The 22,985-nt window shown below is 43.7% G+C and overlaps 1 protein-coding gene across 6 annotated transcripts in view; it reads left to right on the plus strand.

The window, feature by feature from the left end:
* Positions 1 to 22,985, plus strand: part of spag9b (sperm associated antigen 9b) — a 59,236-nt gene that overhangs the window by 19,310 nt on the left and 16,941 nt on the right. For 2 of the 6 annotated variants that reach the window (XM_029246572.1, XM_018761898.2), the window contains exons 3-12: positions 3,335 to 3,405; positions 4,644 to 4,738; positions 10,474 to 10,627; positions 15,536 to 15,622; positions 16,963 to 17,173; positions 17,625 to 17,718; positions 18,766 to 18,887; positions 20,709 to 20,766; positions 21,394 to 21,546; positions 22,932 to 22,983. In XM_029246572.1, the coding sequence (XP_029102405.1) occupies positions 3,335 to 3,405; positions 4,644 to 4,738; positions 10,474 to 10,627; positions 15,536 to 15,622; positions 16,963 to 17,173; positions 17,625 to 17,718; positions 18,766 to 18,887; positions 20,709 to 20,766; positions 21,394 to 21,546; positions 22,932 to 22,983 (1,097 nt within the window). Of the gene's footprint in view, positions 1 to 3,334; positions 3,406 to 4,643; positions 4,739 to 6,281; positions 6,928 to 10,473; positions 10,628 to 15,535; positions 15,623 to 16,962; positions 17,174 to 17,624; positions 17,719 to 18,765; positions 18,888 to 20,708; positions 20,767 to 21,393; positions 21,547 to 22,931; positions 22,984 to 22,985 lie in introns of those variants that run through there. The other 4 variants (XM_029246573.1, XM_018761897.2, XM_029246574.1 and 1 more) reach the window with 2 other exon arrangements.

Raw genomic sequence — 22,985 nt, forward strand, 5'->3', positions numbered from 1 at the left:
AGGCTGCTCCCCGCTTCGCCTCTCGCTCCACCGAGGTCACGCTGTCCTTGGTCCACATGGCTCCTCTGCGTGCTTCCCTTATTTTCCCCCCCACATCTTGCTCTTCTCCTCCCACACATCCATGTACTGGAGCTGTTGCACAACAGATTTAACCAACTGGATTATACCTACATAGCCACATGATGAGTGTGTGACTGCATTCATTGCCAAGTTTTGATCTTATATAAGAGGATTAGTGTGGCATTTGATGTTTATATCATGTGCAGTACCTGTCAGGTTCTTCATGTTTTTTCCATTGGGAAATATCTTAAAAATTCAAACGGTCCCCTTGTGTACTTTGCTTCAGACGAGTCGAAAACGGCTCCGTACTTGAGGTCGGATCGAACCCTTGCTGGCGAGGGCTGTGTTGCGCTGTGTAATTTTATGTGGTTGGAAGGATGAGCTGCATATTATTACAAGTGAGATCCTTCCGTATTTCGGCGGATGTGTGCGTTGCTGTTGGAGCCGTGTGTGTTTGACCAGCTGTTCACGGCGGTGTGTGCGCAGATTGGGAGGGAAGCACATGCCAGCAGATGCTCTGTATGTGTATGAGAAAGCGTATACAGTTGACACACAGGTGCTGCCTATTGAGGTCCTAGTGCCAGAGAGCAGCTCAGCACTCGCAGGAGAAACCTGAGCCGGTCTGCCCTCTAGTGTGCACCTACATTTATATCCTCTCCACACGCTCGCTCACACGCACACCCGCATCTTTGTCCCTGTTAATGTCTCACTGTTTTGTCTTTCATGCTTCCCAGGGCATGAAAAGTTGGTGAAATGTGTTCATGGGTATTTTTTCTCTTCTTCTCTAAACGGTAATCTATCTAGGCCCTTTCTCACTGTTAGATGCACATGTCTGTCCAGCTGTTCCTCTTCATGGTTCGTTTGAAAGCTTAGATGGTCCGAGACAGGATTTGCTTGCTTGCAGATGTTTTGCTACATTTAAAGTGGTCTCATTCACACAAGAAACCTCCAGGTATTCCTGCTGAAAAAAAGATGTAGAAATGGCATATCATCCATCCATGCATCCGTCCATCCATCGAACAGGGTGGTGGTGATCTGGAGCCTGTCTTGGAAGCTTTGGGCAAAAGGCCCTGGGGGGAAGTACATCCTGGATGGGATACCAGTCCATCACAGGGTCGCCCACACGGATTCAAACACACAGCCACCCAGTCACAGACTAAGGGCAGTTTAGAGTCACGAATCCCCCTGTACTGCATGTCTTTGGACTGTGAGGGGAAACAAGAGCACCTGCAGGAAACTCACGCAGACAAAGAACATGCGAACTCCACACAGGCTGAGCGGGGATTGAACCCACGTTTTCTCACACCACCCAGGTGCTGTGAGACAGCAGAGTCAAATGCTGAGAGTCCTGCTTTGCCATTTGTTCTTTTATAGAACTCTGATCGTTGCAGTTGGTGTCTGTTAGCATCTGGCTACACCTTGATAATGAACAGTACATTTTTCACACGGTCTGTTTTTCGTCCGCGGTCACCGTGCAATGGGCAGGAGCTCGGTGCCACCGCGGGCTTATGCTAAAGCAGCGTGTTAATGGGGGATTACGCTGTCCAGTTGCCTTGGCCATTCAGTGTGAGTGGAGAGATTACAGGCTTTGCCCTGTTTTGTGCTCCCTGTTGGCGCAAGGAGCGAGCTGCGCGTGTACTGGCCCTGTAGGACAGGGGACACCATGTGGCCTCTCCTTGTTAATACAGGCGTCTGCAGCTGAAAGGGTCTTAGCTGTGTTCTCAGTTTGCCAACTCTTGTGTTCACGTTCACCGTGTCACTAATGTAATTGAAAGCACTGTTTGATCAGTCGTATTTAAGTACGTTTATTTTAAAATGATTACTTTGCATGGTTTCGCTTAGTGCTAATATGTACGAAACAAAGCGTATAATAAAGTACACGTGTCCCTCACATAATGGGGTAAATTCATTCCATGAATTAATTACTAGATGGAAAATGTGTCACCTAAAATTCATTAAATTTCCAAGATATAAGGTGTTTCAATGCATGACGATAAAACCAACCCGTTTTATGTTTCTGAGGGTATTTCTAGCTTTCATTCATTCATTATCACTGTATCCAGGAAGGATAGGGTGTGACATGGGGTATACCCTGGATGGAGACACTTTGGTGATTTGCCTGCCACATGTTTGCGGTTTATAGCTCTATATATTAGTTTTACCCCATCTTATGTACATATTTTCTTCCCGAAAAACCTTTTATAAGGTGAATTTGATTAAGGCAAAAATATTACCATGACTTTCAATGGTCAAAACTTTCCTGTGTTTCTGAGCACCAATATTAACCCCATTTATGTTAAAATATCACCAAGTCCCAGTTATTTAAATTATTTTGCCGCGCTGGTTGTCAGAAAGCAGGATGGGCTCACGGTGCGTGCAAATCTTGGGATTTTACTCATGTTCTTTAAAGATGCAGAGTAGTTATATTTACATTTATCTCACACTTTTCTTCATAGTGACTTACAGTGTTAGTCTACCTACAATTATTTATCCATTTATACAGATAGGTAATTCTACTGGAGCTATTTAGGGGTAAGTATCTTGCTCGGGGGCAGGTGGCGCAGTGGGTTGAACCGGGTCCTGCTCTCCGGTGGGTCTGGGGTTCAAGTCCTGCTTAGGGTGCCTTGCGGCAGATTGGCGTCCCGTCCTGGGTGTGTCCTCTCCCCCCTCCGGCCTTACGCCCTGTGTTGCCAGGTTAGGCTCTGGCTCCCCACGACCCCCTATGGGACAAGCGGTTCACACAGTGATCTTGCTCAGAAGTACTACAGCCAGACAGGGGATCGAACCTGCAACTTTTGGGTCCAAAGGCAGTAGCGCTAACCACTGTGCTACCAGCTTGAATGAATTAATCCCATTTGCTGAGTTATGGGTTAACAGCATTTCTTTCTTGGCTCCTTCCTGCTGAAATAGAGTCTGCAACTCTATAAGAAGTCTTTGTTGGGTTTTTTTTCCTAGGCTTAGAGCCAAAATAAATATTTGTCTTTTCAGTATTTAAAAGAATCAGAGCACACCGAAAAGAATGTGCTAAATTGGAACATAATTTGATGTTTATGATGATTACATTTGGAGCCCCATTCGTACCAGCACTTCATACATGAACATTGTTTTTTCTTTCTTTTTCTTTTTTTTTTTTTCTTTTGTCTTCCTTTCATTAATTATGGTCAAGTGGACATGTTGGTTTCGGTCACCTGTTTTATGACCTGTATTCTAGTTTCTGCTATGCGCTCTGCTGGTACGGATTGGCGTCGGTCAGTGACGGCAATTTTTCTTTCAGTCAGCAGGTTGGAAGAGCGAGAGGCGGAACTCAAGAAGGAGTACAACTCTCTCCATCAGAGACATACAGAGGTAAGTAGAGATACAGACACAGAGCGAGAGAAACGTGACAAACGTGAACTTCGCCATGAGGCACCATGTTCTTCACTCCATTACCTCCACCGCCCCCTGCTGGCTGTCTGCTTTATAGGAAGACTAGAACACACAGTCTGCTGAGACTCAGCTGAAAATTGGGTATCCATCCTTCCCTTATCCATGACCACTTGTCCAACATATGATCACAGTGGTCCAGAACTTATCCCACAAGCACAGGGTATGAAGCAAAGTACACCCTGGATGGGGTACACACGCTCATTTGCTCACATATTCACGATCTTCGGAGACACCGGTTAACCTGAAATATGCCTTTGACAACATACAGACTGAGCCAGATGCAAATCCACTTCTGAATACACAACTTGGGAACTGTAGCACATTAGTGTTCCCCGCTGCACCTCTGTGCGGCAATAAGTTAAATTATTGAGTGTACATTGGTTCAGATATATACTTGCATACAGTTTTTCAGTAGAAACAATCCAAGAAAAATATGTGACACACTGGGAAACTTGAACCCTCCCCTCCCAAATCAGTGCCAGTAATGTTCTGTTGTAGAAATCCTGGGCTCTCTCATCGTATGGAACGTTGCAGACTTGGCCTGATGTTAAAATCTGAACTGTTGACCCCTTATGGGTCACTTGGGGACAGATTTCCAATGTATGTTAACACGGCGTTCTATTTTCTATGAGATGTATGTCGCTTTGGAGAAAAGTGTCTGCTAAATGAATAAATGTAAATGTGCAACAGCTCCAGCAGTTGTGTAACACAACAGTGGTGGCAATTACATGCCAGAATACAGTACCATGTGAAATGGGATTCAGATGAGCACATTCAGTCTTTGTGCGACCTCTCCTGTGCTGGACAGCCGCTATTTATAGTTGACACTGTAATACCTCATCTTACTCCAGATGGAGGAGAAAGAGGAGAAAATGGGTTGTGTTCCTGGCTCCTTGAGATGGGTAGCTCTGGCTCAAGGCATCAAACTCTGCTTTCTTCCTTTACATGTTGGTTAAGGGCAGGTTAGTGCTCAGCACCTGAAGGTGACTGACTGATTGTCACTTGTCTCTCATGGGCTCTAACACAGGAGGAACTAAGGCCACCTTGATGACTCCATGAGCTGCAGCGATACAGTACTTTCGTAACCCGCATAGAATGTTTGTCCTGCGCTGAGTTTATTAGGATGTTAATATCTGCATGCTGCTCCTTTTTTGCAGATGATTCACAACTACATGGAGCACTTGGAACGTACTAAACTTCAGCAGCACGCGGGGGGCGAGCCCACCGACGCTGGGACCATGGGCCGAGTTCGGTAAGACCACCTGGATCTCCACCGTTATGTGGGATGATCTATTTTTTTGGCTTTATGATGGTGAGGACTGTCATAGTTGGTTGCCTGGACACTATAAGTGTTTGTCCCTCCGCTTGCCTGCGATGATCCTCTGTAACCTCGAGATGTTCAGGGGGCCGTTCAACACACGCCGCTTGGCAGTGTCACCACCGGCCGATTTCCAGATTTCGCAGATTTCCAGCTCAGTCTAAGGCTGTGGCACAATGTGACCTTGGGTTAAGTTAAAATAAATTTTTTTGAATTGGTTGAAATGAGCTCCTTTTGTGCTCTTTTTTTTTTTTTATAACTCCTAAAAGGAGACCTTTGTCTTTGTCGCATGTGTTTATTGGCTCCTGCCCCTCATACATGCGTGCTACACGTGCCCTAGTTGTGTTCCAGCCACGTCATTAGCCCTGGCTGTGGACCCAGGCGTTTGGGGATGCGGTTGCTAAGGACTGCCGCAGACACAGCTAGACAGCTCCCGCGTGTTGCGTAGGACGATTTCCCTGGATGTAGGTCAGGGAGCCTGTCTCTTCCGCTCAGATTGTTTGTGATCTTTCTTTTTTTTTTTTTTTTTTTTCCTCCACGGTGACACGCTGCTTGAATGATGAGTTTCTGCACTGTCGATTTAAGGGAGAATCGTGTTTTTTCGAGAGCAGATTAAATAAATCCGCATTATGATGTGATCTGTGCTGTGTCGACAGCTGATTATCAGCTTAAATGTTATCCGTCTTTCAACGTGATGCTTACAGACCCAACCGAGGTTATGAAAGGTCGTTCCCTGCACCGATTTTCTGTGACATTTTCCCTTGTTGGAAGTGACGAACAATCGGTGAGGCGTGCTGTTCAGTGACTCAGTTGTTGGTGTCCCTCTGAGATTAGATGTGCAACGTGTGACTGGTAATGGTACATATCCGAACCGTGCGAGTGTGACTGCACCGTAGACGGGCTGCTGTGTGTGTGTGTTCTAATCTCGTTGAATGTATCAGCCCATCTGGGCTTTTCTCAGCATCCGGGGATCGTAGCAAAAAAAAACCCAAATCGAAAACAGCGAAGCAGGGACAGATGCATCAAAATTCAGTTTTTAGTTGCACTTCCAGACTTCGGCTTGGGTTTTGGAGCCATTGGTATTTAAAAATGGAAGAACTTTCCGAGACCAGTTCCGGGGCAATCCAGCCTCGATCTCTCGCTCTCGTTCGCACGGGAACACAGACGCACAAACATACACAAGCATGCATGCCCGCACACAAATCTAATGTTAGGAGGATGTTTTTAACAATAGAACACATTTGGGCCACAGCACCATAGAGATCGAAACCTCCGCATGCATAAAACAAGGACAAAAGGTTGCAGTGTTTCAAAGGCATGATCACAGAGCTCTGTCTAAGAATACTTGCCAGAATTCATTTGAATTATTGTGCAGATGAAAGGTTAATTTTTCTATGCATAAGAAAGTTACACACTTTGCTCGTTTTAATCAGTTAAAGCTGGTTGCAGTTGAGCTGCGATTTTATTGGGGCTCCTCTGGGTTTTCAGCCACTGCAGGGCTGCGGGGCTGCATTCATCTTCATGGTTTTTTTTTCCTCCTCTGCTGAGCAGCCAATGGGCAAGAACACTGAAGAGGAGAAGAATATTTAATAAGCCGCTTGTAGCGTCGGTGCTTCGGCGTTGATGCTGAGAGCATCAGTGAGCGAGCGAGCGAGAGAGAGAGGGTGGGAGTCAGGGTGAAAAGAAAGGGAGAGCAGCAGTGTGTCTGTGGAGGGAGAGGAAGAGGGAAGGGGAAGGGAAGAAAAAGGCAGCGGCAGCACAAAGTGGCGAGGCCATGCGTCTCCCCCCCAGTTCTCCTGCGCAGTGGATGATGTCACCGGTCCGCCTGCTGCGGAGCTGAGCAGCGCGGCAGTCCGGTGCGCTGCCGATGGGATCGCCTCCGCGTCGGGCCGCGGATACACCCACGTGAGCAGCGTGGCTGGCGAGCGCCCCCCTCCAGCCGCCCCATGCGAGGGCAGAGCCATGAGCCCCGGCTGCTTGCTGCTCTTTGTGTTTGGTTTTGTCGGCGGGGCAGTGGTCATTAACTCCGCCATCCTGGTGTCGCTCTCCGTGCTGCTGCTGGTGCACTACTCCGTGTCGACTGGGCTGCCCGCGCTGACGCAGTCGCTGCCCAGGATCGCCAGGTACCGAGCGCCGCCGCCGCCGCCGTCCTCCACCCTGCACCCTGCCTCGTTCCCTCGCTCCGTTTCTCCTGTCGGTAGCTCCCGCGACTCGGCATCCTGGAACGTTTCATCGGCAGAGAGCGGAATTCTCCCCCTGCTCGCGTCCGAGCCGCTTGCGCCCGTTGGCGCGGATGCTTCAGTGGCCGCGAAATGTCAATGCTTTATTTTTTAAATTTTTTTCTTTGAGAGGGAATTCAAAATGGCTCCCACCTACCGCAGCATGCTGAAGTTGTTTCATCTTAATGCACTTTGAAAAGGTACTCTTTTTGTGCTCCGCTTGCGAGACCCCAGGAGCGTGACACAAAGGCCCACTTGTTGTCCTCTGTTTGAACTGTCAGGCTGTTTCTGTGGGGATGAAGGGTATTGTCGTGAGGTTTTGTTTTCCAGGGGCCACTGGCTGCTGCTCTTCTCTCCCCCCCCCCACACACACACACACACACACACACACAAGTGTTTCTTTGGCTCACCTTTTCATGCGTGCTTTACTGTTGAAACAGCCGCAGCACCCAGCCAGCCTTCAAGTACGCTGCGAGTTCCGGCACAATGGGCCCGGAATCCTGCGTGGCCTGTCTGTGCGAATGCCCCCGGACGTCTGCTCGTGGACCTTGTAATGCGCCTTGTCGTACGAAAATGAGCCTTAAAATTGGTTGTTATAATAAGCTGCAAAGCTGTAGCATTAAAATTAGGGATAAGGAATAGGTAGTGATAATGGGCTTTAATATCGCAGTTTGTATCTTCTCTGACATCCTCTGTATCTGGGCTAAACAAACAGCTTTTATTTTGGGCACCGTTTGGTTCGATTGCAGATGCCGTGACCTCAGCCGCCTCTCTGAAAGCTGCTGCGAATTTCGCAGACAAATAACAAAAGGGAGTCTTATTAAAACGGCCCTCGCTGTCGAGCGCGCTCCGCTCCACCGCCCGCGTGCGAGGGAGAGGATGGTGGCGGGGATTTGGGAAGGCGCGACGGATCAGCTGTCCCCACCAGGGTGCCCAGGGGTGGCCCCGGTGCTGCTCAAGGGGTCCCGAGAGAGGTGGATCGTGGATAACTGCTATGTTACCTAGGAGAGAACACATTACCGAGATCATAACACACGGGCTTTACACTCCTGCCATGGAACACATCGTGGCCCAGTAGCATCTCCGGCTGTTATTGCCGAAATGCTTGAGGCTCATCGTTAAATGTATCCTTATGAGTTCTTTTTTTAACCAACCCTTTTCTCCAAAGTTACTTAGTGTTAGGTTTGTACACTTTTTTTTTTTTTTTTTTTTTTTTTTTTTTAAATAGTTTGACCATTTATACAGCTGGGTAATTTTTACTGTATCAATTCAGGGTAAGTACTCTGCACAGGGGTACTACAGCAGGATGTGGGATTTGAATCCAAGTAATTTTGATTGCAAGGTGGTGTCTGTAACCACTGTGCTATAGTAGATGAACAAAACTAAACATGCTTTGTTTGTTTTTAAAATGGCAAAGGTGATAGGGCCTGAAAGTAGAAGTAGCTGTGCTGTTAAAATTGGTTGTTATAATAAGCTGCAAAGCTGTAGCATTAAAATTAGGGATATGGAGTAGGTAGTGATAATGGGCTTTAATATCGCAGTTTGTGTCTTCTGCCAGACATCCTCTGTATCTGGTCTAGACAAACAGCTTTTATTTTGGACACCGTTTGGTTCGATTGCAGATGCTGTGCCCTCGGGACTTTTTTTGGACTAATGTTAAGCTTCCCAGCCATGTGTTTATGTTTGCAACTGCTCAGTGCTAATTTATGTACTTGCAAACACCCAGTAGCAAAATAATTATTGACCTTATTTGACATAGCGGAATCCAAACAGAGCAAGCTGTGTAAAATCTGTGTAATTCCGGTCCATTATGTAACCCGCCGCTAGTTCTGTGTGAACTGGGCTTCTGTCCAGGTGACGGTAAGATTATTTGTTACTAGCAGTCCAGTTGTATTATCGGGTGCTTCAGTAATTCCGTCTGATCTTTTGGCTCTTCTTTCGTTTGACAGCCTCTGGGCACAAGGACCGCAATGTGAAACCGTGCAAACGTGTCATAATCACCGATTGCTTGTTTTATAACGATTTCGTTGGATTATTCTTCTGGCTGGACCACCCAGCTGCCCTCGATGTGGAGTGAAGTGACACAGGACTGGATTAACTTTTACTCAGTAAATAGCCTGGTGGCAGGGGCAGCGGGTACAGCAGTGGTCTGAGCTCTTGCTTAGTTCGTGTCCTCGCTGCTGCAGTAGTACCCTTGATCGAGGTACTTACCCTTGAATTGATGCGGTAAGAAAATCCAGCTGCACAAACGAGTAAATAATTGTAAGTACCTTAACGCTAAGTTTCTTTGGGAAAGCTAAATTATTAATAGTCAATTTGTTTATTGTTATTTAGAGTTAATAGCACATTTTATGTGAGAGAGGGACAGAAGCTGAGTAGTAAAGATGAACATCCTGGTACCCGTAGAAGGAAAATGCAGCACTGTGGAAGGGCAGGTGAGTCCGTATTTCTTGAGGAATTCTCAGTGTTCTCCTCGAAAGGAGAAAGAAGAAACATCACGGGTTTCTGCATGAACATTTTAAGTGTAATGTTCCTTTTCCTTCCCAAACTCACTCTCATCTCGGCTGATCTGGTTTGTAGAACCCCCCTGCTCACTTTGCACCCTTCTGCTCATGGGCCCTTGTGTGACTTTGTTGTTGTTGTCGTGTTGTTTCCGCTGGTCCGTGCGGTGTATGAGTGAGCGCGGCACCATGTGACCTCAGTTTGTCCTTAGGCCAGCGCCCAACCCTCTCACGCGATGCCTGCGTCGGGCAGATTGTGAAGTCAGCAGGTCGGGCTCGGCGCCGCGCTGAGTCCAGCGGCCCCTCGGGGTCTGGTTGTGCCACGCCTTCCGCCATGGGCCTGGGACGGGAACCTCAGCACGTAGGGAAGGACGACAGGGACACACACATGGACAGGAGAGCGGTGTACTTCTCGTTGTTGTTTGTTGTTCTTGTTGTCACACTTCTGGCCAAGCCTTGAAGGCTTCTCTCACTCTTAGTTTTTATTGTTTAGCTTAAGTTTTTTTTTTTTTTTCTTTCTTTACCCGTTTTTAAGGGAGACGGTTTTGTTCTTGTTGCTATGGAAACGTTGCAGGCAGTTTCACCAGTGCGTCTTGAAAATGCAGCAGTGGTTTAATGGGACAGTCCAGCTTGTTGCTGGTTCGTGCAAACGTAAACACAAACATTTATCAGATATATATGTGTTCAGATTGATTTTAGTACACCTGTGGGTGGTCTGCTATTTTCTCAGCATTTAATATTTAGCACACATGCTGTGCTCCAATAGGTCTAAATGCTGAAATCTCTGTAGGTGTTTGCATGACCTTTTTCTTACTATGCCCTGCTGCTACTGCAGACATGCTGTGTGTGGTCACTTGCACCCTTTGAGGGAAACTGTTGAGACAATCTACTGCTGTCCTGCCTCGGCCATTTGATGTGCAAAGTCTGTTTTCTCTCTCGTGTTTTCTAGGAAGGAGCGCCCTGTGTCTTTGGGGATATTCCCCCTGGCTGCAGGTGATGCTCTTCTCACCCCTGAGCTCCAGAGAGACCGGGTAGAGACCCCAGGCACAGACACGTGGAGATACAACGACCTCAGCCACCCGCGGTCCAACACCAGCCTCAAGGTGCGTTCTCCTGCTGCCAGCGTAAGGCTCTGTAGGCCTTAAGTTTGCTGTTACCCAGTAGAATTTGTTCACTGCAGTTTGTTTTCTGCTTGTTTCTCTCTTTGTTGATCCTGTCTCTAACAGTAGTTTGCTGTTTGCAGTTTGCTGTTTTTTTCCACCAGGCTGCAAGCAAATCACTGAAAAGCATTAATGAAGCTGTCCTCTTAATAGGCTGCTATTCTTTGTCATTGTGTTTTAATTTGAAATAAAGATGGATAACAGTAAACTATATCTATTTACAGTACCTTAACGGAAGTTGTGTATTAAATTTTTTTTGGTAAATTTTTAAACGTTTTGAAAAGCTGCTTCTTCGGTGTGGTTCTGATCTTTAGATGTACAAGGAGCTGCCTTTGAGTGACCTGTTCTCCATTTGAGATCATTGTGGCACGTATGTCGTAGATCAGCCCAGGCTTTTAAAGGGAAGGAAGCTCAGGCCAATGTGCCTAGAATTGGTAAGCAGGTTGCGCTGAAGATGGCTGCGGTCCCAGAGAGGGGAACCGTATTGTTAGCGATGTGTTTTAGGGGCGTTGAACAGGGACGTCTCTGTGCTGGAACAGACATTTTCTCTCCAAGTGCACAACTGCATCCTTGGCCTGGAACGCACATCACCACGTCGTGAAGACCCCTTATGAATTGTAATTGGTTCAAAGAGCTTGTTTTTGTCTCTTGGGTCTTCCCGCATTTGTTTGATCAAGGACGGTGAGATTACCACACAGGCTGTAAAGATTTCTCCTCCACTGTTCATTAGCTTTCAGCTTAACATGGTAATTGACAGCTATGCCTTTGCTTTATCCTTGGCAAGTGATTTCCCTGATGTTGGTACCACTTTGGTAGTTTCCTGTACCGCCTGCTACCTTCACTCCCAGAATCCATCCTGATAACCTGAAGGCAGGTTGGGTGACCAAGCTCTAAATCCTTTAGTGGGAAACTCCTACACTAAATTATACTGGTGTCCCTTGATTTATTCACATGTTATGTTCTGTAGCAATCTTGAATTAAGGTGAAATAAAATTTGAAATACATTATTTTGTTTGAGCTGCATTAAAATGAAAACTAATTTAGAATTACAAAAGCAAGAGTAGTTTTTACAAACTCTAATTTGTACTATTAACTAGTTCATCCTATAAATATTTGTCATGTTATTGATCAAAAACAGCCAGAAACTTCAATCACAAGCAACATTACTCACTATTTGTAACACAAGGAGGAGCCGGTCTAAAGCGAACTGAGCCTCTTTGCGTCAGCAGTAGGGTTTTCATTGATTTGGTTGCTGAAATCTCCGTTACGGATGAGTCTGAGCCTGGCTTTATCTGACCTTGGAACACATGCCCTTCGAGAGCATCCCAGAGGAACGGCCAAGACTCTTCCTGTCTGATGTGACAGCAGTTATGTTTTTACCTTTTCCATTCATGTGTGTTCCAATCAGATAGAAGCGGTTTGTTTCCCTAGAGGTCTGCAGCCAGGTAAACAGCTAGAGGGTGGTGGTGGACAAACTTAGAGGTTTTTTGTTGTAGGAGGTGCTGTACTTTGTGTTTTAGCATTATGGGCTTTTTTTTTTTTCTTTTTTGCTTTTACTGATTGTTTGTTTTTCTGTAGACTAAAATGGAAGTTCTTGTCTGATCCTATTTTTTTTCTTATTATTTATCATAAACATTTTTTTTTTCCCTGGAAAAAATACTTTAGTCATATCAACACATAACACAGATGTCTTTTAAAATGTCAGTTTATGTAGACATTCTCATCATGAATTTTGGTAGGAACCTTGATTCAATTAAATTTATTTTTATGGAGGGCTCCTCTCACGCGATGACAAAGTGCTTGAACTCAGGCACAGAGCAAAGAAACAAAGAAGACAGTTGACTACAGACCGGTGTGGATGACTACAGAACTAGCATAATACATTATCAATGCTTTTATAAAGCTATAAATTTGCCTACTGTCCACGGAGGAAAGGAACAAAAAAGTCCCAACTCAAAGTCGAGGGAGAAAGAAAACCACTGGAGGTCCAAGTGCCAGTGGCTGCCCCCCCCCGGGCATTCTAGATTAAATTGGACTTCTAAATCAGGTTACAAGTAACAATGGCATCATTGCTGTATGGTAGTGTGACTTCCCAGTTCAGCAAGGTATGTCTTATCAATCACCGTGGTTGGTCGTCATCTTCGGTCAGCATAGGGTCCTTCTGTAACAGCCGGCCGGCCGACCTCCTCAGGCCTTATTGTAGGGAAACGAAGCTCAACAAGAAGAAATTGTTAGTAATTTATAACTTAAGCGTATTAAGTTTTAAAATGGTTTTTATACAGAGGTGGAAAAAACTAAAACCCAGCCAAGAAATTAAATTTTGTGGTGATATGCCTGAGTGAACATGTAAATCTTTAGTCTGGATTTAAAGACTAATACAGACGGTGCATTTCTGACAGTAACTGGTAGACGTTTCCACAGTTTAGGTTCTCTGTAGCTAAAGGTGCAACCTCCTACTGAGGTCTTATTGATCACAGGTACTTTAAGGTAACCTGCATCCAATGAACGAAGATTTCGTCCTGGGATATAGCTTTAGAGGTCAAAAGTAGGATTTTATAATCAACTCTAAATGTAACCGGGAGCCAGTGCAGTGATTTCAGTACCGGTGTCATATGGAACACCATATATTGGATGTGTCTTGAGGAACCTTTATTTAGATCATTTTCTGTATGCGTCAGTTTTGTCTGTGGTGCTTACTCATTTGTCTTGTAGTAAAATATTGTGTTATTTGGGGAAAGAGGTGGTTGAAAAAGGTCAAGTGTTCCAGATTTTTCTTCAGTAAAACTATGAAATATATTATGACATTCCGCATTCTTTAAGTAACTGAAGCTGTTTAGTTCCAGGCTGCTGTTCCCGTGGTGCAGTGTTCACAGGCACCCTTGTACTACACACCCACATCAGGACGACATGGTGCCTTTGTGCCCTTGCCCCACATGTCTAGTGATGGATTAAACAGTCTCTTTATACCGCCTTACAGTGCTAAGGATTATTTATCCAAAGTTTATACATCAGTCAGTTTTTATTTCTTATCATTGTAGTTGACTTACATCTATAGTGAGCAGTTAGTAAGATTATTATTAATAATAATAATAATAATAATAATATTATTATATTCCCTGTGTTTGGGTGGTGGGAGGGACAACAGGTAGCAGAAGGGTGGTTTGGCATTGCCATGGCGACAGGCCGTCGTTATGATGTCATCTGGAAAACAGGCTGCAGCAGGGAAGAATGTCACTTCTGACGGCTCTACTGGTCCATTTTTAGCGTAATTAAACTTATTTTCCTACACTTATCTAAGCACTCTTTTCTTAGCTTTGAAATAACCGCTTTTAATAAAGATGTAATTTTGATTTTGTTTTATTTTCAGCTTTGTTTCATTGGTTAATATTTATGGATTGCAAGGGGAAAAACAGGAAGTTTCATAATTAAAATTTGTAAATTTTACAAATGCAAACAAGTTCCTTGGCCACATGCCGGTTTTTCAAAGAGAAACTTTGCATAGTTTGAATCTATTCTGCTTGAATCTTTTCTGGTGAAGTTGCAAGAAGTTTTCTGGAAGCAGCCTCAGTATAAGATGATGTTAGATTTCCTGATGTAAATTTTTTCTTGAGTTAGTGTTCCCTGTTGGTGTTTGTAATGTCAGTGAGTTTTTTTTTTTTTTTTTTTTTTTTTTTTTTTTTCCTCTCCTCTCCCCCCCCCCATTTTGTTTGAAAGCACAGATGAATAAGACTTGCATTCACCTTCATTGGCCCAGATGATATTGTACTGAAGATGTCTTAAGTGTCACAAAAATTCATTTATGCCTGTCATGCTTTTTAATTGTTTATCCATATAGAAGAACCTGATATTGCTTTGTTACAATACAATAGGAATGCAGGGGTGAAAATAGCTGGTTTGATTTTGATTGGGTCCAAAGGGGAAGATACAAATGTGGCTCATTTTTGAAAAATTGCATTTGCTTATCGGCACTGTGACTTGATTCAGTAACTATAAAACGTACAGTAGCAGCAGTGATGCATATTTCTCCCAGAGCAGGGACTGCTGGGAGGCTGTGTTTTTCAGGGTTTTTTTCAACTGAGCTCTTAATTACTTAGTTTCTATTTGGATTTTAATTGAAAGCAGTTTACAATTCAAGTCACATTAATGCAAATGCATTAGTTCAAATCTTAATATTGATTTTGTGTTAAGCCACAGTAGCACAGATGGGAATTGCTGGAAACCTCATGGTATAATAATGTCATGACATCAGTTGTGATTCTCAAGTTCTATAATGCAGTGCAATTTGATGCTGCAATGTATTATATGTGATCCAGTTTAATATTCACTAAGCTGCTAGTATTGCTGAGGGTCCAAAATTTTTGACCTAAGTTTAAATTCTGTAGGGTCTTAGCAAAAGAATTCTTAATTTGAACTTTAAAAAAAAAAAAAAAATTTTTTCCAGTTAAAATACTGTTCAGCATCTCATGAGTCACAGTACCAGTGGTTTGTTCTTTCACGCTACCCCTATTAAATGTAGGGAAAAGGCAAATGTATTGGAATATAAGGGATTTTTGCTTGATGGATAAAGATAAATGAACCTTATATCCTGATTTTGTCATTTACTGCACTTTAGTGGTCAAATACATTTATGTACTATAATGTTGAACTGTATGGTTCTTCTGTATGGTTAACTGCCTGAGCTTTTGCTTTTATGGAAATCAGTGCTAGAACAATCTCCTTTGTACTGAATGCAACAGTGTGTGATAGGAGTGCACACACACACGCGCACACAGAGAAAGGCAGAGGGCAGCTGGGAGGTGGTGTGCCTGTGTTCCTCTGAAAATGCCCTTCACTGTAATTCTCTTCCCCAAGCAGTTGGAGGCGGAAGATTCGGTAAAGAGAAGGGAGGGTAAGAGTTCACAGGAGGCTTGGGGGAATTCGCTGGCTGACGACCGCAAGGTAGTTGGCTCCATAGTTGCAGGAATGACAGTAACTCAGCTGCTGGCAGTAGCAGTCAACTCCTCCATACATCGTTTGGCCTCTAGATGTGTTTTGCTGCATCATTTCAAAATAGTTGCATTTTTTTTTTTTTTATAACTCATTCACGACCCATTTTCTAGACCACTGCATGCACCTTGTGGGGTCTTCATACATGTTGGCTTTGATGTGATGGCTGGTCAATTTCAGGTGAATTTTGCACTTGTAGATCACCACCTATGGAAAATAATTGAAAAATGAAATAAATCTGGAGGAATGAGACCTCTCTGGTTGCATGCAGAAGGAACACATGCTTGGGTGTCACATTGCATGGGGCATCACTCATGTTGTGTTGTAGAGTTACATTGTTGCTGTGAATCTGAATGGATAGGTGGCTTTTTCCAACCACTAATACATAGTGCCTTCACTTTTGTGACCTAGAATTAAAGAATTAGAACTTTGATGTAGCATTTTATTGAACAATATTTCACTTCATATGTTTTAACCATTTAACCTCAATAGTTTTTTTTTTTTTTTTTTTTTTTTTTCCTTTTTTGTAGCGCTGAAATGATTTCTATGTCATGAGCGTTTCTTTTTGTCTAAGAGAAACGCCCTGTGACATTTATGTGTGTCTAGGTGTAGTTAGTCTCCTGGCTACAATTTGTTTGTGCGCATTTCTGAGTCTTGTTTTGAAGCGGTGTACCATATCTGTGTGGTGTAACTCCTGTGTCCAGTATTGGTGACTGTTGAGACGGTTTTTGCTGTATGTTTGCGTCTGCTGTCACTGGAGTGTGTTTGTGGAGATTCCCGCTTCCTCACCACTGTGTTCCAGTGAACACAGAGCCCATCACGCGTTAGAAAAATAATGCCTCGATACGGCCCAGGAGCTGTTTTTCTATTGGGAAAGTTGGTAATTTTACAGCTACCAGCAATCAATCATAAACAAATCAACCTTGGATTACAAAATAATTTTAAATTGTAAGTTTTAATGGACTCCCTCATTTCTGATTTAAACAGACGTTTTATTATTTGTGTTGGTGCTATGTGTAAAGAACACATACACCCTCGGCTTCCTTTTACTTACTGTGCCAATAATGTCACAGGCTTTGAGCGATGGGTTTCTGCCTCCCTGGCTTTGATTGACTGTCTTTGTGATGAGTATTGTCATGTGATGTCCAGCCTTATCTTAGAGTGTCCTGTTTTGAAGAAAAGTCCTTCAGTGTCTTGTCAATGTCTTGTTCAGTCCCTGTGAACCCCCCCCCCCCCCCCCCCCCCCCCCGAAAGTGTGACTTTGTGATGTGATCTGCTCCCTACCTTTTCAGGATGAGCTCTCCGACGTCAGCCAGGGCGGCTCCAAATCCACCACCCCCATGTCCACGACCACTTCGGATGTGGCCATGGCCTCTGTGGACACGCCCCAGAAAGAGGAAGCCGAGGGGCTGAACAAGAACCTGAACACCAAGAGCAGGAAGCCGGACAACAGTAAGAATATAGACGTGCCGGCAGGACTCAGGACCAGCTCTGTCTCCACAGGTGAGCTTTGGGTGTTTGCGACCTTGTGGAGTCACACTTCGCTGCTGCTTCTTTGTGTCCATCCTTCCCTGACATGGTTCTTAAGGGCTGAACCTCAGAGCCTAAGCTGTTGTCACTTGAATGGCAACATTAAAATTCTTGCTATTAACTAAGCTGTGTTTTTGTGACATTTGGCTAAAAGAATAAGGTGCCCTTAGATTTCCAAATTAATTTAAATTAAATTTAGTATCTTCTTCAGGCCATAAAAGCACATGGCTGTCTAATAGGATCTGTTATGATGTGTCTTTAATAAATGTAGACTTAAATATATGTTAGGTAGAAAATCTGTTAAACCACAACAAACGTGAATCTATATCAGTTGTTTTTGAAGGACGGAATTTTGTTTATTGCACCATGAAAATGTACTCTGTGCAAGGAATATTTCAAGAATTTAATTGGCTGCTTTCTGCAGGTTCAAGTGAAAATGATGAGAAGTCAGAGGTGCAGGCCATCATTGAGTCCACTCCCGAACTTGACATGGACCTCAGCGGCTACAAAGCAGCCAGGTAGGCTGATATGTGTCCTGTGTGTTTTCTCATCTTGCAGAAATTTGCAGCTTGTTCATGTATTCTACACTCAGCCCTCATATAATCAGATCCTCTAATGTCAGCGGGCATTACACTTCCACCGTCTTCATGCAGTCTTGACGTAAACATCCAAACGGTACACCGAGAGACGCGTATAATCAGCCACACGCAGGTGATTCCAGCAACACCCCTCCCTTCTTATTCGTCAGAGCAGTCATTCACCAAAGTAGCGACAAAGTAAAAATGAATAAACTCTTATGGGAAGACTTAACTTATTGTTCTTTGTAATTTTCTTAACTACGTACAGACGTTTAATTATGCTTAGTGCAAGGCAACATGGGAGAACTACTCATCACGTTGACAGTCTGTCAATTAACTAATATTTAGTAACGTCTACATAATAAAGTAATAAGTAATTTTAGGTAACTTTTTCCAGGAAACTATATTAATAATAATAATATAGTAATTATATTAATATACCAGTATACTAGTATATTATTATTATTATTATTATTATTATTATTATTATTATTATTATTACTGCTACTACTCCTATGCCCCAGAGGTGGTCCCACTTACGAGAGGTCAAAATTCAAAAGTCTGTTTCGACTTCTCTCTGGTGGAATGAGCCCTGTCTCTTCCTCAGAACTGCTGAAACCCTTCCATCACTGAAGGGTTTCAAACCCCACCTTTTTGAAGTCCAGTTTTTTTCCTGATCTGATAGTAGCTTCGCAAACTTGCATCACACGCTAAACATTGTAAAATCACCATTGTATTTCATGATAATCCTCACACTCTATAGGAAGCTTCTTGAATAGCGTGTACGAGCAAAATGGTGTTGTTGAGCAAGCTGTGCGTTGATAAATGTGTGTGCATCTAAAGCTTGTTTGTTTTGGAATGCACTTTTGTATAGCCTGAACTCTATGTTGTTTTGGAGAAAAGCTTCTTTGTACATGTCTCTTTGTGTTGGTATCCCTGTTCCTCAGACACGAACAGTAATTTGATTCCCTTTGTCTGTCTTTCCAGTACTCCTACTAAAGGTATTGAGAACATGGCATTTGATCGCAACACAGAGTCTCTCTTTGAGGAGCTCTCCTCTGCTGGCACAGACCTTATAGGGGATGTAGATGAAGGGGCAGACCTGCTGGGTAAGATCTTTCCCATAGACATTAACAGTGACTGCATGCAGCTCATTTCATATAAAGAGCATAAAGTAAAATGAATGTGACACTTATGCTTGAACAGCACGTAGATCTAGGTATGAACCCATATTGCTTAAGGGTTGAACAAACCACTTAGCCTCGTTCGAAACCAAAACAAACAAGATCGGAGGCAACAGGCACCCTGTGCTTCCATCACAACGCATTTAAGGGTGTTGCTGAACAAAAATTGACTTGAAATGCTGTTTGGTAGGACCCCATGCAGAGGCTGTCAAGTGTCTTCTGTCATCTGCGTTCTGTGTCTCCTTGCTCTTTCTGCCCTCTCCTTTAAAAATCTGCTGCTCCATCTCTGCTTACATACACCGTTGGTGTCTGTGAAAAGCGTTCCACGGACGTGAGGAGCGCAGGCTGCATGAGAAATCCAGCCCGCATTTCGAGCATCGCTCCAGGCTTGGAATCTTCCTAGATTTAATGAGGACAAGCGCTTTGATGAAGTTTAGCTTCGCAGTTTTTCCAAACCTGATTAGACCCTTCTGTGCCAAATCAGAATGCATTTTCCTCACAGCGTATGTAGAAGGGCTGTAGTTCGGCTGGACGGCGGCGGTGCTGCTCAACTGTGCTGCTTGATGCGGTGTGATGGAGCACGTTCTGAGATGTGTGTGCCGTGATGCTAACCAGGGTTTCTTTCTCCATGCTGTCTCCTGTCTTGGGCTTTTGTTCCTTCCCCCAGTGGAGTATTCTGGTGTGTATGACTTCGCTTGTCCTTCCTTACAGTCCTCTCCCCACAGTTGCCCAGAACTCTTTCCTACCTCACAGCCATTTTAAGCTTTTTGTTGTAGTTTCACTCATCCTCTGCAGGCTGACCTATCATTCAACTTGATTTAGGCAGTTTATGGTTAAAAAGCTGAAATTTGTACTATAAACAATGAAGAAAAATATGTGTATCATGTTTTGGGAACAAAATGACTGCATCAGCCTATGAAACATATAGATTATTGCATAACTTTGCCTTTATGTACAGTCGCACCTTTTTCACGTATGTGGGAACGCCCATTGTAGTCGTTGAATTTTTGTGCTCAACTCGTGGGACTCTAAGGTAAGGTATGGTGGTGCTATGTCAGACGAATGTGAAGTTCTGAGTGCCTTATTTTCAATGTGCAACACAAAAAAGAAGAAATAGTTTAGAAGTTGCGTTAAGTAGCGTTAAATGTGTTCACTGTGGCCACGGCAATTCTATGCCGAGGTGTTATTGTACCACTCTGTGTGTTCACCACTTTCCATCGCATTGAAGTTCAAGTCATGTGATCTGAAGCTGATCATTTTTTTCAGCGAATTGGTCGATTGTCCTGTTAGAATTTAGAGACTTGCTGTGTTTTTGTCTGTGTGCTGGCTGGGCTAACCGACTCCTTGCGTTCTAGCCTTTGTCCGCCTCTCTATCTGTTGTTTGTTGTTTGTCTCTATCCATCCCCCTCACTCAGCATGTTTCTGTCTCCTTGCTTTACATGGACTGCATGGGTTTTTTCAGACCTTAATTTCTTCGGTAAGACATTGCCTGATTCTCATGCATAACATGCTTACATTTCTGGCTTTGTTGAATGTAGCCTGCTGTGTGTATTTCTCATTCATTTTTCTGTTTAACCATTCTGATCCTTTTTTTTGTTTTGTTTTTGTTTCTGTTCTTTTGGGGACACGTGATGTGTCAGTGTAAAAGGGAAAAAAAATCTGTGTGGATCATTTAGAAGCATTAGTAAGTGGAAAGCAATTTGCACCTATTAAATTTTTTTTTTTTTTTTTTTTCTTTTTTTCAAGGCATGGGCCGTGAAGTTGAACATCTAATTCAAGAGAACACACAACTTTTGGAAACAAAGTAAGAATTCTAACTTTTGTGCCACTAGAAAATAGCAGTATGAATCGTCTTGAAGTTTAATACATAGCACACATTTGTACTCTTTGGAAGTGTAAGTTTTATCAGTCAATTGTTGTCTATAATTATATTTTTTAGTGTTGTTGAAAAAGGTTTGTAATGACATTTTTCTGTATATTGTATTTTTAATTGTCAACAAAAATGTTCTGAAGCTCCCATTTGGTGAGCTAAGGTGTCTTATTTGTATGGTCTTGCTCACACTTAGAGGGATATTTTCTTCATAGTTTAATCCAGTTGAAATGACTACATGGAAAGGACAAGTAGGATTTGTCAAAAAACTATAAAGTGAGCTGAAGAGGATTAATAGACAGTACATGTCTTAAAATGTTGGTGTTAAAGCAGCCTACAGGAGTAGGTGTAGCTGTTTTAAACCATTTTGTATGCAGAGTAAGTGGTGTAATCCACAGATGTGTGTCAGTTGGACTCTGCTGAGGCTTTCCACTCATAAAACCATTGAGTGATGTATAGAGAACCCCAGTCTTCACTGTGAATAGATAATGAAAACCATTGTAAGACCTCACACGTACCTGCTTGCTCTCTTGCTAAGTTCTCTTCTTGGTTCCCGTGCAGAAATGCCTTAAATGTGGTGAAGAACGACCTGATTGCCCAGGTGGATGAGCTGTCGTGCGAGAAGGAGGTGCTGCAGGGTGAGCTGGAGGCGGTGAAGCAGGCCAAGAGCAAGCTGGAGGAAAGGAACAAGGAACTTGAGGAGGAGCTGAAGAAGTGAGTGTATCCCCTCTCCCCACACAGCAGGCATGTGGGATGCCTGGGTAGAGGGAACTGTATGATGGGTAAACACTGGAAAAACACAAGTGGATTAGGACAGGTGGTCATTCTTCTGATGAAAGGATTTGGTGGATGTGACAGAGGGGAACGTCTGGAGGAGCATTGATTACCTGGGCTAATCCCCCTGCTGTCTATGTGTAGCGTGCGCTAGATGGCTCCTGCAGGGATGAAATATGATATATATATATATTTTTTTTTTGCAGCTGTCTTTGTTCCCTCACACTCGGAAATCCTTTTCTCTTTCAGTAATGCTCTTGACCAAGCCTGCAATACAATTACCTTTAGCGTGTATTATCACACGCAGCTTTTTCACTTTCTAATTCCCCCCCCCCCCCCCCCCAACATGTCATCTTAAACTTTACAAAACAGTTTTAAAAACTCCTTTATAAATTTGTTTGGTCTCTATCTATAGGACAAAGGTACAACACTGCTAGAGTCCCCCCAAACCTGAATGCTAGAGAGCGCTAACTGCAGTATGTTCTCATGGGTCGTCTTTGTCGCTCTCAAACACGGTTAGCTCTCTTTAAATTATTGGAATGATGTTAATATCAATAGTCAGCTATCCCAATGGCAAAATACATAGTTTTTTTTTCTTCACAGAGTGGAAAATTGATCAAATTATGGGTAGAGGCTTCGGGTTGTCTTAACGGCTTATTGTTGCCTCTATATGCAGAAACATGTCCTTGGTGCTGCAGTAGGAAATCCAAAACATGAGGTCCAGCCAATTTAACAACCATACGAAGGGGTTGTAATAGAATAGCAATAGAATTCCTGAGGTAAGGGGTGTGGTGGCGCAGTGGGTTGGACCGCAGTCCTACTCTCCGGTGGGTCTGGGGTTCAAGTCCCGCTTGGGGTGCCTTGTGACGGACTGGCGTCCCGTCCTGGGTGTGTCCCCTTCCCCCTCCGGCCTTACGCCCTGTGTTGCCGGGTAGGCTCCGGTTCCCCGTGACCCCGTAAGGGACAAGCGGTTCTGAAAATGTGTGTGTGTGTGTGTGTGTGTGTGTGTGTGTGTAGAATTCCTGACGTTTTGCAAGTGAAACAGTATTATTAGAGGCAGTGGGTGGCAGAGCAGTTAAAGCAAATACCCTGCAATTGGAAGGTCCTGGGTGCAAATCCCTGCTCCTGCTAAGTGCCCTTGATCAATGTACGTACTGTGAATTGATCAGCAAGAATACCCTGCTGTATTAAAGAGCAAAACTTTGTGAAATTGATTATCTAATGTTGTAGTGGACAAAGGTGTCAGATAAATCAGAGGTTAATGATTATAGCAGCAGTTAGAATTCTTTAGTATTAGTGGAAACATGCTTGTTTTTTCTTGCAAGGGTACGGGCAGAAATGGAGGAAGCTAAACAGAAGACAAAGGAAGATGATGATGT

This window comes from Scleropages formosus, chromosome 20, assembly GCF_900964775.1.
Source record: "Scleropages formosus chromosome 20, fSclFor1.1, whole genome shotgun sequence".
In the NCBI taxonomy this organism is placed as follows: Eukaryota; Metazoa; Chordata; class Actinopteri; order Osteoglossiformes; family Osteoglossidae; genus Scleropages; species Scleropages formosus.